The 18,213-nt window shown below is 40.3% G+C and overlaps 1 protein-coding gene across 5 annotated transcripts in view; it reads right to left on the reverse strand.

The window, feature by feature from the left end:
• Window positions 1–10,811: 10,811 nt before the first annotated feature.
• SLC12A1 (solute carrier family 12 member 1) overlaps window positions 10,812–18,213 on the reverse strand; it is an 88,041-nt gene continuing 80,639 nt past the window's right edge. For all 5 annotated transcript variants that reach the window (XM_027554077.1, XM_027554078.1, XM_027554079.1 and 2 more), the window contains 3 exons: window positions 15,004–15,139; window positions 13,360–13,427; window positions 10,812–12,111 (listed from right to left, as the gene is read on the reverse strand). In XM_027554077.1, coding sequence (XP_027409878.1) covers window positions 11,976–12,111; window positions 13,360–13,427; window positions 15,004–15,139 — 340 coding nt within the window. In that variant the 3' untranslated portion in view covers window positions 10,812–11,975. The remainder of the gene's footprint in view (window positions 12,112–13,359; window positions 13,428–15,003; window positions 15,140–18,213) is intronic.

The following is an 18,213-nucleotide window of genomic DNA, read 5'->3' on the forward strand; positions in this document are numbered from 1 at the left end:
TGAATTGACCAAAGAAGCAATACCAGATGGCCAGCAAACTCACTGGTAGTGAAATAAGTGAGGATAAAAATAATGGTGAGATAAACAAGGAGAGCATTCTAGGCAGCAGGACCCACATATTCAGAGACACACAGTGGAGGGTGTGGAATGCGGTACATGGCTGGCATGGGATAGGGCTGAGGCTGGTGGGCTTAGCTCCACTGTGAGTCAAAAATCAGACCTCCAAGGAGGTGGAGGGGGAATACTTCCTATTCCCCTCAGTGCCTGCATCCATTCATCCTTCCAACAAATCTTTCTGAATGTATTCAATTTGGTAGGCACTGGTCTAGACTTTGGGGACAGAGCAGAGAACAGACCAGACAAAAACTAGTCTGACAGTAAATAGAAGAAGTAATTAAAATAAATTGTGCTGAATGTTAAAGAGAATAGCACAACATGAGAGTGAGATGTGGAATGTAGGCTTGCAGTTTAGAGAAAGTGCCCAAGGAAGGCCTCAGTGAGAATATGCTATCTGCCAGATATAGGATTCCCCAGTGACTCAGTGGTAAAGAACCCGCCTGCCACTGCCGGAGACGCAGGAGATGTGGGTTCAATCCCTGGGTTGGGAAGATCCCCTGGAAGAAGAAATGGCACCCATTCCAGTATTCTTCCTGGGATAATTACATGGACAGAGGAGCCTGGTAGGTTACAGCACATGGGGTTGCAAAGAGTTGGACACAACTGAGCACACACACAGGTGTGGGACTGAGGGTGGAGGCCATTTAACCAACCTTGAAGGAAGTGGCATTTGGGAGAAAGGCATTCTAGGCAGAGATCACAGCAAGCACTCAGGTCCTGAGGTACAAACTCACCTGTAAGAAGGCTGGTGTGGCCTAAACAGAGTGATGGGAGGATAGACATTGTAGAAGATAAGGTTACAGAGGCAGGGACTGAAGGTTGCAGTTGTAGGGCCTTAGAAGCTTTTGTAAGGACAGTGGCTTTTCCAGTGAGTGAAATGGGAAACCATTGGAATATTTTGGTAAGAGGAGTGACATGCCCTATTTCATTGAACAGGATTGCCTGGGCTGCTATTTTGATAAGAGACAGAAGAGGATCAAGGCCTGAGGCAGGAAGACTGTGCAGGAGGCTACTCCGTGATCCAGGAAGACCCTTCAGGAGGCTACTCTGTGATCCAGGTAAGAGATGACAGTAGTAGCACAGAGCAGGAGGAAGCAGTGGGAATGATGAGAAATGGTTTGATTCTGGATGTACTCTGAAGCCAGTAGGATTTGCTGGTGGATCAGATGTGAAATAAGGGAGAGAAGTCAAGGATGACTACAAAATTTATGGCAAGGATGGGGTTGCCATTTACTGATATTTGGAAAAGCGCTAAAATAGCATCTTTGGAAAGGAAGATCAGCTTGGAATACATCACTTCCAAGGTGCACAAGTAATACTTTAAAAAATAGAACTCATTTTGAAAATGTTCCTGTGATTAGGAAATTATAGAACTGGTAATCATATCTCTCCAATGTGCTGGTTGTGTTAGTTTAATATCTTTCAAGACATGTGATTGCTTACTTCTCTGAGCTCCTCACCTTCCCTGAGAAATTTCTACCACTTCTTTGTTGGGAGAAGTACAACAGGAAACTTAGAAAATTTAAGTGTGTAACTGCTTTGGAAATAACAACAGGAAAGTCTGCAGGTGAAATCTCTCCTTTTCCTCATCTCTTGGTCTTCCGAAAGAGCAGCTGAACTGAACTTGGAAGCTGAGGAAAGCCACCAGCTTTGGGGAGATGGCTGCTTAAGAGCAGAACCCTGGCTTTAGCCCCCAGGGCTCTGCAGCTAAGTCCATAGCTCGGCAGTTACTGTGTCTTTCTCTAAAAAGTTAACTGCCTAGCTTTGACCCTGAACAACTGTATGCAGAGAGATCTTTCAGGCTGAGATGGATAGCCTCGGCTCCTTGCTCCAGGCTTCACTGCTTGTCACTTTCTCTGAAGTGATCCACTCATAACCTGGACCCTGGCCTCAGCTTCTGAGTTCTTCCACACTCCTTATCTTGAACTGCCCAACTTGAAAATATACTCTTTAAGTCTCACCCAAGAGCTCCGTACACCTGCTTCACTGCAGAGTCGTTCCATGTAAATTAATTTTCCAGGTATCTGAAGCTTAGCCATCCTTCGATGTCAATTACATGAAGGGAAATTTTTCCGAGGCTGAACTGTAAACATTCCTGCTTTCTTAACCAGAGCGCATAAAACAAAACTGAACTTGTCAGGCATTAGGCTGTCTTCCCACCAAGTGATGATGTCCTCAGGCTCTAGTGAAGTATCTGGAGTCTGTGCCTCTTACACTTACAGCCTCAAGCCGCTGTGTTTTTGAGGCTTGTATTTCCTTTTTAAAAACATTTTTGATGTTTTGCTGCACCATCCCTGCTGTCATTTTTTGCTAGTTACTGCTTGTTTATTTGGATACTTCACAGACCATTTTTAACTTATCTGATTCCAAACTTGGGTCTTAGTAACTGATATGTGTTCTTTAGAAATGTGAGATAGCATTTGCGGTTATCAGAATTGTAAGATGGCCCCTTCCATGCTCACATCCTATGAAATCTCCTCCCCTTGAATCTGAGCTCGACTTACGAGTATGATGGGATTGCCATTCCAATGACTAGGTTACCTATGTGTTTGGCAAAGTGAAGGGACTTTGATTATATAATTAGAGTCTCGTGATCAGTTAACTTCAAGTTAGAAGGAAGATTGACCCAGGTATGGCTGACTTAAGCAGGGAAGCCCTTTGAAAGATGACCTAGAGGTAGGAGGTTTCCTCTCCTGTTGGCCTTCAAGAAGCAAATGACCGTGAGTTCTATAGCAGCAAGAAAATGAATTTGACCAGCAAATGCATAAGCTTGGAAGCGGACCCCAAGCCTCAGATAAGAACAAAGCCCTGGACTTGCCTGGTGGTACTGCTAAGTCACTTCAGTCGTGTCCGACTCTGTGCGACCCCACAGATGGCAGCCCACCAGGCTCCCCTGTCCCTGGGATTCTCCAGGCAAGAACACTGGAGTGGGTTGCCATTTACTTCTCCAATGCATGCAAGTGAAAAGTGAAAGTGAAGTCGCTCAGTCGTGTCCGACTCTTCACAACCCCATGGACCGCAGCCTACCAGGCTCCTCCGTCCATGGGAGTTTCCAGGCAAGAGTACTGGAGTGGGGTGCCCTTGCCTGGTGGTACAGTGGATAAGAATCCACCTGACAATGCAGGAGACGTGGGTTCAATCCTTGCTCTAGGAAGATCCCACATGTCATGGAGCTACAAAGTCTGTGCACCACAGCTACTGAGCCCTTGCTTTAGAGCCCACAAGTCAAAACTACTGAGCCCTCATGCCACAACTGCTGAAGCCAAAGTGCCTAGAACCTGTGCTTTGCAACAAGGGAAGCCATGGCAGGAAGCCTGCACACCACAGTGAAGAGTTGCCCCTGCTCAGCACAACTAGAGAAAGCCTGCATGCAGCAACGAAGACCCATCACAACCAAAAATTAATTAAAAAAAAAAACAAACACAGCCCTGACCAACACCTTGACCTCAGAGTTGTGAAACCCTGAGCAGAAAATCCAGTTAAGCTGTGCCTGTACTCTCAACCATAGAAACTGTGAGATAATAAATGGGTATTGTTTTATGCTGATACATTTGTGATAATTTATTATGCAGCAACAGAAAACTAATACAGCACCCTATTTGGATTTTGTATTTGAAAGGGTAAAAGCATACTGCACTTTGCAATGCATGGGTTCATACAAACTTAATCACATTATTATAATTACCCATCCTACTATGCATAATATCAATTCTGAGTTTTATTCCGCTCAGGAAATAAAACTCCAGAACCTATTAAAATTATATTTGTCCATTCCTGAGCCTCAGCAAATAAAATATGCAAGGCAGTAGTGGTAAATTCAATTCAACATTTCTCTTCTCTACTACTTTTTCTACCCAGGAGGGAGTCATAAGTTAGAAAAACAAAATCTACAAAAAAAAAAAAAAGCCCAAATGGAACACAGTTAAACTTATCAGTGGCTGTGTGGTGGGATCAACTTTTCCTACAGTGATATTTTAGCTACTTATGTTATAAATAAGTGCAACAAAATATAATGGTATAATATCTCATATTTTTGAGTACTTTATAAAACTTTTAAAAGTTTATTTCATATGACCTTCACAATATATGTCACCTCAAACATGAATTAATAACCAAACACAGCCTAGCAAGCTAGTAACTTGTTAATTTATGTATTTGATTTTTTAAATATTGTTTTTGCATAATAACAGCTGTCCCTCATTAATCTTGTTTTCTCTCCAGATTCAATCCTTAACTTGTTTCTTGTGCATTTTTCTAGAGGTATTCTATGCAGTTACAAATAGATATTCAAACATGATACATTACTTTTGGGAATTTGTATTTTACTAACAATTGATATATTTTGTTGGAATTGAACAATTTACCAGGATAGAGTTTTAAAGGACATTCTCCCAAGTTGTACCCATAGTTCCTTGCTCATTTGTAAATTTGTGTATTTAAATTTTATCCTTTGACTTTCCTTCTTTTTTTCTTTTAGCAATAGCAACAAACAGCACTTGAGTTTATCAAGTGCAGTTTGTGTCTGTTCTAAAAAAATAATGTCGAACAGTTAAGTATTTACCACAAAGTACTCAGTTTTTAATACACAAGATCTCGTTTTCTTGTAACAACCCCCAAAGGCAGATCTTTTAATAATGCTCGTGTTACATAGGAGAAAATGGTTCTCCAGCAGGCCAGGTAATACGCCTTCCACTAGTAAGAGGGAAAACTGAGACTCAGCTCCTCTCTCTCTGACTCCAGAACCTCAGCTTTTGATGTTACCTCCCCGCTTTTCTTCCTTAATGTCTTCTTCATGCTTTCCCTTAGTTACTTCGTACAGTTTCTAAATTCTTGAATGGATCATTAATTTTCACTTTCCTTATTTATTGATAAATCCATTTATGGATATAAATCTACCTCCAAGCCTGCTTTATCAGCATAAAATACATTTTGTTATGTGGAATTCTCAATGTCATTTTTGCTAAATAGTCAAATGTGTTCTTTCTTTCTTTTTTAAAATGTTGTTTATATATTTATTTCTGGCTCTGCTGGGTTTTCACTGCTGCTTGGGCTTTCTCTAGCTGCAGCAAATGGGGGCTAATTTCTAGCTGTGGTGCTTGGGCTTCTACCTGTCGTGGCTTCTCTTGTGAAGCACAGGCTCTGGGCGCGCAGGCTTCAGAAGTCTCTAGGGCACAGGCCCAGTGGCTGTGGGCGCAGGCTTCAGTAGTCTCTAGGGCACAGGCCCAGTGGCTGTGGGCGCAGGCTTAGCTGCGCCACAGCATGTGGGATTTTCCCAGACCAGGGATTGAACCTGTCTCTCCTGCATTGGCAAGTGGATTTTTGACCACTGAGCCACGAGGAAAGCCCTATTTCTTTCTTTTTTGACCTGAAATAATTAGAAATTTATTTTTGCAGTAAGGTTTTTCATGTTGTTTATATATTTGTATATATGATTAGTTTTATTTATTGTGATAAAAGTGCAATATTTCCTATTTCTACATTTTAGAATTAACTGAGTTATCTAATATGTAATTTGTTTTTATAAACATTCTATAGATTTCTAAAAGACAGTGTAGTCTTTGTGAGTGAGCATTATGTACCTATTAAATCCATTTTTAAAAAATGTAGTTTGAATTCTTCTATACTTGATCTGTCAAAGGTAGTGATATAGGTGAGGTGTTTCCTAAGAAAATTGGCTTTTGTAGTGACTCTCCTCATATTCAGCAATTCTTATATTATTTATGTCAATATGATATATTATTATATTTACATAAAGTTCCATTTTATCATAGCTATATTGTGACTGTATATCTTTTATAAATATAAAAAATGATGCTCTCTTGTCCTCCCTAATTCTTTTAATCTTAAACTTTGAAATTAAGATTATCAACTCTATTCTTTTTGTTTCAATGTCTCTATATATCTTTATTTATTCTTTTGTTTTTAACCTTTTTTGATATATAATTTAGAATATTATGCTAGCAGATAGAATACTGTTTAATTTTGTTTTATTAGTAAATTTGAGAGTCTGTTAAAAAAGATGTACACATTTGTGTTTTCTGTTTATTTCTTGTATGTTTGTCTTCTATAACATGATTTCTTTTTTTAATGATAATTTTTTTCTGACATTTTGGGACTATTTTTTCCCTCTTTTTACGTTCTTTAATGCATCAGGATTTACACACAATGTTTTAAATTCTGTTAGGAGACAAATTTAAGCTATTAGAAAACTGTACTAGAACCCAGAATTATCAAAATTATTAATGCCAATGAGAAAATAGTGTCCATCGATCTTCCCCTGTGAGAAATACTGAGTCATTAGTCCTCCTCCTGTTCTGTGGAGAAACAGACATAAACTGAGTGGACAGGTGAAGAGAAGAGTGGGACCCTGAAGTGGAACTAAATTTATTTCACTTATCTTTCCCCTTTTTTTGTATGCATAGGAACGATATATGACTTAAAATTCTATACCTGCATAAGCCTAAAAATTATATCTCAATATAACAAAATGCTAAGTGATAGAATATTATATAATAGTTTAAACAGCAGAGATTTTTATTCCTTAATGGGCCCTAAAATCGGAGAAGGCGATGGCAACCCACTCCAGTACTCTTGCCTGGAAAATCCCATGGATGGAGGAGGCTGGTAGGCTGCAGTCCATGGGGTCACTACAAGTCGGACACGACTGAGCGACTTCACTTTCACTTTTCACTTTCATGCATTGGAGAAGGAAATGGCAACCCACTCCAGTGTTCTTGCCTGTAGAATCCCAGGGACGGGGGAGCCTGGTGGGCTGCCGTCTATGGGGTTGCACAGAGTCAGACACGACTGAAGTGACTTAGCAGCAGCAGGGCCCTAAAATAGTGTGTTTAGAATGGTGTTGTAGATAAGATGAAGGAACATATTGTATGTTCATTTTGAAAACATTTTTTTTCTGCATTAAAAAAGGGAGACAGAGGTGGTCATTTGCACCATCAGAAATCCTAACGAGGTAAGAATGACCAGCATACCTTACCTGAGTGAGTGAAAGTCACTCAGTTGTGTCCAGCTCTTTGTGAAACCATAGACTGTAGCCCTCCAGTCTACTCTGTCCATGGAATTTTCCAGGCAAGAATACTGGAGTGATTTGCCATGCTCTCCTCCAGGGGATCTTTCCAACCCAGGGATCGAACCCAGGTCTCCTGCATTGCAGGCAGATTCTATATCGTCTGAGCCACCAGGGATGCCCACACCTTCCCTGGAGAGATTTTACCTGTAGATCAGAGCTGGCACACTCTGGGGCAGCTGCTGGCCCCAGGGGAATGCCTGTGTCAGTTGCTTGGGCCTGAGCCCTCTTGGTTTGACCTCTTGACTCTTACTGCAACTCATGGAGATACCCTGATCTGTCAGCAACTGGGACATCTGAGTCACACCCAAAGAGGAATTTCTCCTGTTCTCCACTTGGGAATCCAGACAGATTTCATCCTTATGTCAGTGTGTCCCCAGCATCTCTGCAGAAGAAAATGGAAATATCTAGGTGGACTGGCTCCAGGTGAACTGTGGGAGGCAGCAAGGAGCCTGTAGATGCTCAGTCTGACAACAAGCAGATGTGCCGATCTTCTGTGATGGACACAGTGACCTCCACCTCACCACCTGATTATCGTTACAATCCTTCTATTTAACTTTAGCTAAAGGTCTCATTGGAGAAGGCAATGGCAACCCACTCCAGTACTCTTGCCTGGAAAATCCCATGATGGAGGAGCCTGGTAGACTGCAGTCCATGAAGTCGCGAAGAGTCGGACACAACTGAGCGACTCGACTTTTCACTTTGCACTTTCATGCTTTGGAGAAGGAAATGGCAACCCACTCCAGTGTTCTTGCCTGGAGAATCCCAGGGACGGGGGAGCCTGCTGGGCTGCCGTCTATGGGGTCGCACAAAGTCAGACACAACTGAAGCGACTTAGCAGCAGCAGCAAACGTCTCATTGCCAGCATCTTGCAGTGCCAGTTTAGCAGCCCAGCATCCTAACAACAGTGAGACCCAAGGACAGGATTACCCATCTGAGTTTTCTTCTCTGTTACGAGAAATTGTGCACTGAGGGCTGATTTTGTCTCTGGCTCAGGCTCTATGGCTGGCACATATCTTTCTGGTGCCTTTCAAGGTCACCTATGAGATTCTCTCCTGCAACACCCATGTCTGCTGTGAGTGCTTACTGGATACACCTTGTGGCTTCTCCCAATAGCCCTTCTTAGTATTCATCCCAGTGCTGCACTTTCTCTCTCCTACCTTCAGCTTCTTACCTCTTCACATGCAAACTGCAGGCAGGGGTTAGTGGAATCCTCCCAGGGTCTCTTGCAATTATTTCCTGTGATACTGAGTTTTTCTCAGGAGCATTGGTTGCAAGCTGACCTTTTCTAGCTTCCATCGATCTCATCTCATATAAACTCAAGCTTGCTTGTGTTTCTAAAAATGTATAATGTACATGGCTTCCTTTCTTGGTTTCCTGCTATGATGCAGAACTTTCCTATTTGTGTGTTTCTTTGGTCATTTCAGAGAGGCTCTGCGAGCCGATGGAGAAAGAGAAACAGACACCTTTGCTCTAGTTGTGTCTTTTGTTTTGTTGGGTTTAACAGAAATCTGGTCATTCTGCACTTAGAGTGCAGGTTTACTGGGCTGGCCAAAAAGATCATTTGAGTTTTTCCATGTTATGGAAAAACCCAAACAAACTTTTTGCCCCACCCAAATACAAAGAGAAATACCATGCAAATTAGTGACTGGATATTTGGATCTGAGACTTAGGGAAGATCTGAGTTAGAGATATATATTTAGAGGTCTTCCTTGGTGGTCCAGTGCTTAAGAGTTTGCCTTCCAATGCAGGAGGTGTGGATTCTATCCCTGGTCAGGGAGCTAAGATCCCCACCTCATAGCCAAAAAAAAAAAAAAAAAAACATAAAACAGAAGCAATATTGCAACAAATTCAATAAAGACTTTAAAAGTGGTCCATATAAAAAATCTTTTTCAAAAAGTAAAGAAATATAAGTTTGGAGGCATCAGCCTGTAGTGGGAGTCACGTCACAGTAAGAAAGAAGTCTGCCTAAAGCAGGAGTTCCAAAATCTCGTGGATCATCAAAATATACAGATTCCTTGGTCCCTCTCCTATAGATTCTAATTTAGTAGGCTTATGATTGCCCTCAGGAATCTATAATCTTTTTTAAAACCTTCCATTGAAAGAATTCTAAACTTGAGTATTAAGGGAAGACATTGTAAGACAATGCTCCTAGTATGTTCCTCTTTATATAAGAAAGTTTTATATCTATGGGTATCTGGCTGTGTTGTAGGATGGTGGCAGGGTCATCAACTGAAAAAGTGGTGAAGATTTTGAAAAGTCATTGTGAGGAAAGTGTAGGGAAGCTGATGAGACACATGTACAAAATGAGGGGACGGAGGAAGTTGGACATCAATAAATATGAATGTGTACCTTCTCCTTCTTGCTCAGAAGCCCGATTGTGAACTTAGAGACTGTAGGAGGTTGGGCAAATAGAGTTGGATAAATCAAAGGACAAGGACAGGACACTGAGGGCTACAGAAACCCACTGGCAGCTGACATACTCCTATCTTTTCAATTTTCTGCTGCCCTAACCTGTTTCCCTGCTCTTGTCCTCAGGATCACCTATCCCTTTTTCTCTCAGTCCATGTACTCCTCCTTGGTTAATTTCTCCTTTGTTATCCCTTCAGTCACCATCTCATCAATAACCTTCAAAAAATTAAATAACTAATTTAAGGTAATAAAACTAATAAATGGTGAGACAGATTTGAACTTAGGCCAATCTGAGTGTTTTTTTTTTAATCACTACTTTATTTGACCCCTGCAGTTGGCATGGTGATGCCCCACCCAGACCCTGTTTAATAAAGGCCTTATTGCCTCAGCATCTGGGAGTGCTGTCAGCAGACAGCCTTCAACTGTCCAGCCCTTTGGGATGGTTCAGCTGCAGAGACTTGCCACGTCCAGATTCATACCCCTTCCTAGGCCACCCACCTTCAGTGACTGATGTATATGACTGATGTATGTGGGAGTATAAAGGTCTGGCCCTCTCAGACCTCCTTGGGACTACTCTGAATGAACCTCTGTCTCCAGAGCTCCCTGTGGGGTCACTGAGGCTGTCCTTGGGACTGCATTTCAGCTCACCTTTCCCTAACCCTTCCTGCTTTCTCCTCCTCCTTCCAAACGGACTCCTTAATAAACACGCTCCATGCTAACTTTCTGTTTCTTAGGGGACCTAACATGCAACAGCTTCTCCAAGAAACTAGAGCCGGAATTTCCTGTTATAGGAGTCACATGACTTCTCACTGTTTCCAGAGACCCTCTCAAGTGTTTCTGAGAAGTGTCAGGGCCCAGATGAAAAGCTGGGTGCCTTGTCCTGGTCACCAGGATAGCATCTAGCCATTTGAATTTCAGGTACAGAGGACTGAAGAGAGAGGGTTAACCCAGGCCTGAGTTAAGTCCAAAGGTGTCAGATTCAGAATACAGATATCCTGCTTCTTACGCTTTGCCGTTTCCCTTTTCCCTTCCTAGTCATCCTTCTGAGGCGAGTCTGACTTGAAATCCTAATCTTGAACCCCAGCTTTAAACAACCTGCAAATGAGTGAGGCACCTGATTGAAATTTTCAGGCTCACATCTGATAACACCACTGCAGTGTGATTTTAGTGACTGAAAGGAAAAAACAAGACCAGAGCAAACGAATTTGAGTGCTTTTATTTCAGGTTGACTTTTTCCCCCTTCTATTTTTTATCAGTTACAATAAACAGTCACAATATGTCAGGGAAAAATAATCAACGCATCCATCAGAAAAAAATTTTGGTAGTTTTTAATATGATTAAGTATTGTATGAATACTAACAAATTAAAAAAAATCAATACTTATATATTCCAAATTTGCAAATTTTTCTACATCAAATTTTAATTATCTTTTAACTCTCTACAATCATTATATAAAGTAACTAAAAATATGATTCAGGATATATTTCTTTATAACAGTTTGAAAATGTGTGATATTGGGTTTCCAATTAGACATCTATGAAGACTTCATCTATGCTAACCACTTAATTAGAAGAAAATATTCAAAATAATAAAATGTCTAAATATTTAGTAGGGAAAGCAATTAAAATTTATATATTAAGAACAGAATATATTGCATATTTAATCAGAATATATTTTGCTTCCTCTTTCAGCTAATATATTTTTCAGTCAGCCCCAAATTGAAGCTGTATGTTGTCAGCAATTGCTCAGATCACTCTCAGTATATAATCTGTTGTATTAAATAACCTTACTTAGGTAAGTGTTTTAAACATTGTGGAGACTCAGGTTACCTCTTAAAGTTTTTAGTTATTGATTTTCAAATCTTCTTTGTGAGTGTAAGCTTCTCAGAAGGCCAAGTATAATCATGTTTCCTGCCCAGTTGGTCTTTTCCTTTGATAACCACCCATGGTTACTATACCAGCCTGTCAATAAGCATTTAATGAGAAACTGCTGTGGGGCTGAGGCCACTACCAGGCCCTAGAAGCAAATAAAAGATTAGGTGTGCCTGGAAAAGCTTACAATAAGTTGAGTTTTCACGGGCGTAATAAGGCAGCATATGTTTGCTTAATTTTCATGTTTTTAAATAACATTGACAAGATGTTTTTCTAGGGGTAGCATTGGCTTTGACACCCCCTTAAACTGATTAAAAAAATAGTTCCCATTAAGTAATAATTTAAAAATGGCAAAATTTACTTGGAAGCCTATAGGATAGTCTTCTAGGTTTGAATATCCACAGATCACATTTACAACATAAAGTACTGGAACTTGTTTCCTAATTATTCATACTGTGTTCTAATCCTTTATCTTTAAGGATAAAGATCTTTTAAGAGTAAAATGTCAGGACATTTTTGTGATTTCCTCTAACTAGTAAGACAGGAGGGAGGTTCTTCGTGAGGATTTCCAACCAAGCCATGTACAACCAATCTGATATAGATCCTTTTCTTGCCACTGGAAGGCTCCTGACAGCATGCAAGAAAAATAAAGAACAAACATGACAATTAGTACCAACATAACATCATTAGCTATCTGAGCTATATAATAACAAGTAGCCTAAACCTTATATATGCCTCCTCCACAAAATGAAAGCACTGAAATTATTTTGAATATAGATGTTAAACTGAGATGTTTCTCAGATAATACAAATATTTACAAACCAGAAAAATAGGCCTGGACATTGTAATAGAATAGAAAGTGTGAAAAAAAGTAAAAGTGTTAGTGGCTCAGTCATGTCTGACTCTTTGCCACCCTGTGGACTGAGGCCTGCCAGGCTCCTCTGTCCATGGAATTCTTCAGGCAAGAACACTGGAGTGGGCTGCCATTCCCTTCTCCAGGGGATAGTCCCGACCCAGGGATCAAACCTGGGTCTCCTGCATTGCAGGCAGATTCTTTACCATCTGAGCCACTAGGGAAGCCCATTAGAATAGAGGCAAAGCATAAATAGATTTTCACTCTTTAAATAAAAAATGTGATCAACCAATACCTCTCCCCGTTTTTCTAGGGGTGGGGGAAGGATTTTTGCTAATATTTTAGAGCTCTTATTATATTTGGGAGAAATAGCTATTTGGGCTCTATCACCCAACTCAGGAGACCAGTCTATCTCTTAGATGAATGGTCTTCCAGTGTAGACCTTGCTTGAAGACATACCCTTGTACCTAGGAGTTAGATCATGAGATATAAATGTGAAATTGCTGGTTTTCTTGTTTAGCAATGAATCTTTAGATAAGCATTCTTATTTCCAGCAGGTATGCCCCTAATATTTGTGGGGTGGAGGACAAAGAGTGGAAATGGAAAAGCCCACTCTTTTTTCTCCTGCCCTGGCCTCTTCCCACATGGTAAGGAGCCTTGAGAACATGCCATGGACTCCACATCTCAGGAGCAGCTATCCAGGGAAGGGGCCTGTGAACCTTGACCAACTTGGGGCTTAATTGGCAGGGAATTCCAGGGTCAGATTCCTAGACAGAGGTCTAGACAGGGAATAAGGGTTCTAGGTGTCGTGTGTCCTGGCCCTTTGGGTGGAGCATGTCTGGAGTAAAGTCCATATGGAGCCCTCTAAAGCCCGTGGGCCCCATTGTCTTAGGGTGGTATTTATTTTCCCACATGTTCCAAATTTAACTTTTCCACCCGAATAGTTTTGGGCTTTTATATTGATTAACCCATGTACCTGAGATTTCTCTGTAACAGTCTTAAATGTCTGCAATGATACTTACAGGACTATGAGATTAGCAGCTCTTGAGTGCTCCTGTAAGAGTTCGTTCAGTCGAACTTGGCGGTAACTCTGTGGACAACATTCAGATTTTGTTGAGGGTGGTTTCTCAGAATTATGAATGAGAATTTATCTTTTTCCTCTAATTAGAGACAAGTAGGAAAGCCTCATTTAAAAAAAAAAAAAAAAAAAAACCTTTTCATTCAGGTTTGGAAACTTAGTGTTTTAGAAACTTGTGGAAAATATTAGAAATATAAAGAATAAGACCACTGTGTTATGTTGTAAGTTGCTAAGTCATGTCCAACTCTTTGTGACCCCATGGACTGCAGCATGCCAGGCTCCGCTGTTCATGGGATTTCCCAGGCAAGAATTCTGGAGTGGGTTGCCATTTCCTTCTCCAAGGGATCTTCCCGACCCAGGGATTGAACCTATGTCTCCTGCTTTGGCAGGTGCATTCTTTGCCACTGAGCCACCTGGGAAGCCCCATTGAGGTATAGTGGCTTATTAAATTCTAGAAAGAAAAAACAAGCAAGCAACATGGATAACAGTAAAAAGATGAGAATGGCCAGTGCTGGGAACAGGTTTGCTGTGGAAGAAACCTAACCTAATCTTGATACTAATTTGGTATGCTAAACACACAGATTATACCCTAGTCTAATCTTTCTTTAAACTCTTTGATTTTTACCAGCACAGGAGACTGGTTTCAATGAAAGAGTCACCAAAAGACTCATTTGGAAAAATAACTACATTAACTATTTTGTAGTTATGAGAGTAATATTTATTATCACATTTCACCGGTTCAGAAGCCAAAGCTTAGATAAGTGATTTGTTCAATTATATGAAAAGCTTTTGTTAGAGCTGGGCACTTTGTCACACAGAGTTTATGATTCTTAGCTCAGTATTTTTTCTACTAAATTTGAAAGGTTTTTAATATCTCCTGCTCTAATCTGTTCCAACTTCAGCTCCTAATATGGCTTATTTAAATTTTGTAATTTAGAGCTTCTTGAGGTCCTTTTCTTTGAATGTCTAATCCAATTCAGATGTTAATTCTTCTGCCTTATTCTTATGTCCTTGCCCTCTTCATCATCCTCACTGTTGCAACTTCATTCAGTTCAAGCCAGATGCAGGTAACTCCCGTCTTATTGTGTTCTCTAGAAAAGCTCACCATTTCACATCCATCCTACAAGACGTTCCAGATCCAACTTGCATATTCAGTGTTCCAGTTACAGATTTTCTCAGATCCCTATGTAAGTTTTTATAGCTATATCAGGTTAAAATTCTTTTTATTGTGTCAAACTGTGAGCAATCTATATTTACTTTGCATATGTATTGACTGAAATTATTTTAGTCTGATGGGTCTGTCTCCTTTTCTATAAAATTAAATTGGAAAGAAGACTTTGCAATATGTATCAACAGCCTGTTTTCAACTTAAAACACTTGATTTTATACTAAAAAATGAAAGCAGTTTTCTAAATCCTCACATTCACTAATATGATTCAAAAAGGACTTGAAATATGCAGAAACCCTAGATCTCGAATAAGTGAAATTCTATAATAGATACATTACTTCTTGATCTTTAAATCAACCACTGTTTTCTTTTTCAGCTAGTTAGATAGCAAAGTAAAGATTAAGAAAGAAAAGTCCTTACCTTTTCCTTGACTGCCTCCAGTTCTGCATCTGTAATTTTCCACGGAGTTTCTCTCTTTAATTTCTCAGCAGTTGTTAAATCTTTGCAGCTTTCATGGAGACAATATGGTTCAATCATTTCTTCAAAGACTTTCCAGCTGAAATTGGAATTATAAAAGAGGCCTCACAGTGGGAAACTAACTCATTATTTCACAGATACTCCAGGTGTGACTGGGTACGCTGGCTGCAGAATCAGAGCTGAATGTCATGCAAATCTTCTAAGAATTATCTTTGCAGGAGACTGTGAGTAAAACCATGGCTATCATAGTGCTTCCCTACCCAAGGAAAGACCTTAAGGGGTATGAGGCCTTGATAGCCTACTAGGTATTATTAATAAATCCTCAATATAAACACACAAACACATAGATGGTAATTACTCTGCAATTACACGTTCTACATAGTATAGTCAAAGGCACAGTTTTAACATAGACACTTTAGCCCATAAATGAGTTTCCATTTGCTTATTTACAGGTTCTATGGGAGATGTTCATGAATTAATGTAGGAGATGAACCAGCATCCCTGAGAGTTAGATAGGGTTGCCCTCCTCACCTTTAGCCCACATGGCAGCTCCCACCTTATGGCAGGAGGCTGTGGGTAGGTCGGAGAATAGTAAGTGAGTGAGTTTAATGGCTATAGAACAATCTGAATGTTTGCTGTAAATAATGCTGCCTTTGTCCTCCTGCTGTCTGATGTTGCTGCCTGAGATGTTCAAATGGCTATTGTTCAGGTGCACATTAGAGGAAAGAACAAAAATCAATAACATTTTAAAATCTGAGGCCATTTTAGAGCAATTAAGAAAAAATCATTGACTAGAAAATTAGGAGCAGTACCTCAGAACTTAGAACATTTTAAAAATTGCTGAAAAATCTCATTCTTGTCTATCATAAGAATCTCATAAGATTTATTTTTAAATGATAGCACAAAACAAAACATAATTTATAGGAGTAGTTGTCTTCCCTATGCTACTATAAGATGATCTCAAATATAAATAGTTTTCTTTGGTTTTATATATCGTGGCTTACTTAAAACTTAATAACTTTGGAATGAGTGATAATTAGAATTAATGTGCTTTTAGGTTAAGGAATTAAAGCATGAAGCAATGATTTCAGTTTCCCAGATGGTGCAAGTGGTAAAGAATCTACCTGCCAATGCAGAGATGTAACAGACGTGGGTTTGATTCCCTGGGTTGGGAAGATCCCCTGGTGGAGAGCATGGCAACCCACTCCAATATTCTTGCCTGGAGAATCCCATGGACAGAGGAGCCTGGAGGGCTCCAATCCACAGGGTCACAAAGAGTCAGACATGACTAAAGTGACTTAAGTGAAAGTGAAAGTGAAGTCGCTCAGTCGTGTCCGACTCTTTGCGACCCCATGGACTGTAGCCTACCAGGCTTCTCTGTCCATGGGATTCTCCAGGCAAGAGTACTGGAGTGGGGTGCCATTTCCTTCTCCAGGGGATCTTCCCAACCCAGGGATCGAACCCAGGTCTCCTGCATTCTGGGCAGACGCTTTAACCTCTGAGCCACCAGGGAAGTAAGGTGACTTAGCACAATGATTTCAGTGGTCTCATCAGTTTTCCTGATTTAGGACTTGCAGATGGAAGTACAGAGATTACTAAGGAGTAGTTTGTTCCCACCAGTGTGCTGCTGTTAACAGATTGAAGAGATACTTAATGCAGTAGATTTCTGATGCTTTGACTTATTCAGAATGGTAGACAACGAGTAGGAAAGAATAAGACTGATATGCCCAATTATTGTTTCAACCATGTTTTTTATCTGCTATTTCTCCCAACAGTGCTGTGCTTTTAGAGACCTTGGTGGTCATCAGTGCAGAGGTGCTGGTCTAGGAGAGAAGAGCCTGGGTTCTTGCTCCAGTTCTTCCATTGTCCTCCTTGACCTGGATAACCTAGCCTATAACAGGGGTAACAATGGCTGCTCAGAGCTGGTGTGATACTGATGCGAGTGTTAGTAGGATGATTTGGATGGCCATGCTCTGAAAAGTATGCAGTGCCCTGTACAAGCAAGACATTCATTTTACTCAACAACCATGGGACTGAGGTTAGCAGTTGACGGTTTCTCTGTTTAAGCTTTACATACAGTTATTTTGATCAGGGATAAGAGTTTTATTTGCCTCTCACTCCAGGTGCTTTTTGGAAAGACCACTTCAAAAATAGTTTCCTAAGAAATGGAAAGTGGAATAAAGATTGTTTGCTTGTCCCCCCAGGCATCCATACTACGTTTCTCCATTGTAGTTTGGATGAGAATGACTCTATCCTCAATATCAGCCAGTCAGCACAATTCTATCCCTTTTGCCAGTCAGATTGGCTAAGTTGGGCACATAAGCCAGGCAAGCTTGATCTAGCATTTCACTGACTGCAATGAGTGGCTCATAGCTTGGTGGTCCAAAGGTCTTTTTAGATTTCTATTTTGAGTCTCTATTAAATCTGCTCATTCTTATTGTTACAGTTGTTATTTAGTTGCTAAGTTGTATTTGACTGTAGCCTGCCAGGCTCCTCTGTCCATAGGATTTCCCAGGCAAGAATACTGGAGTGGGTTGCCATTTCCTTCTCCAGGGGATCTTCTTGACCCAGGGATCAAACCTGAGTCTCTTGCACCTCCTCCATTGGCAGGTGGATTCTTTACCACTGAGAAACTAGGGAAGCCCATGATCATTCTTATTATATCTTAAAATTGATTCTAGAATAGTTTAAGTATTCAGCTCAGTTCAGTTCAGTCCAGTCACTCGGTCGTGTCCGACTCTTTGCGACCCCATGAATTGCAGCATGCCAGGCCTCCCTGTCCATCACCAACTCCTGGAGTTCACTCAGACTCACTTGAGAATGAATTCAATTAAAAAAATTAACTTACAGCTTTCCTGCCTTTCCCATCCTTGTTCCTCATAATAACAAGGTTAAACTGCATAAAAATTTCCCCTAAAATTCATATAAAATTTCTTCTCAAACATTAATGTATTTGTTGTTTTTGTGATCACACTAGCATATTTAAACTAAATTATCTAGTTAATTGCTTCCAGTTTCTCTTTGATTTCTGTTTAATGATTGCTGTCTTTTTGGCCTATGACTTTTAATTTAGTCTATACAATAAAAAAGAATTTAGCCACAAGAGCTTTTCAGTTTCCCCTGCCCAATTGTTTTCTCATTAACTTAACTTTT

Source organism: Bos indicus x Bos taurus, chromosome 10, assembly GCF_003369695.1.
Source record: "Bos indicus x Bos taurus breed Angus x Brahman F1 hybrid chromosome 10, Bos_hybrid_MaternalHap_v2.0, whole genome shotgun sequence".
NCBI lineage: Eukaryota > Metazoa > Chordata > Mammalia > Artiodactyla > Bovidae > Bos > Bos indicus x Bos taurus.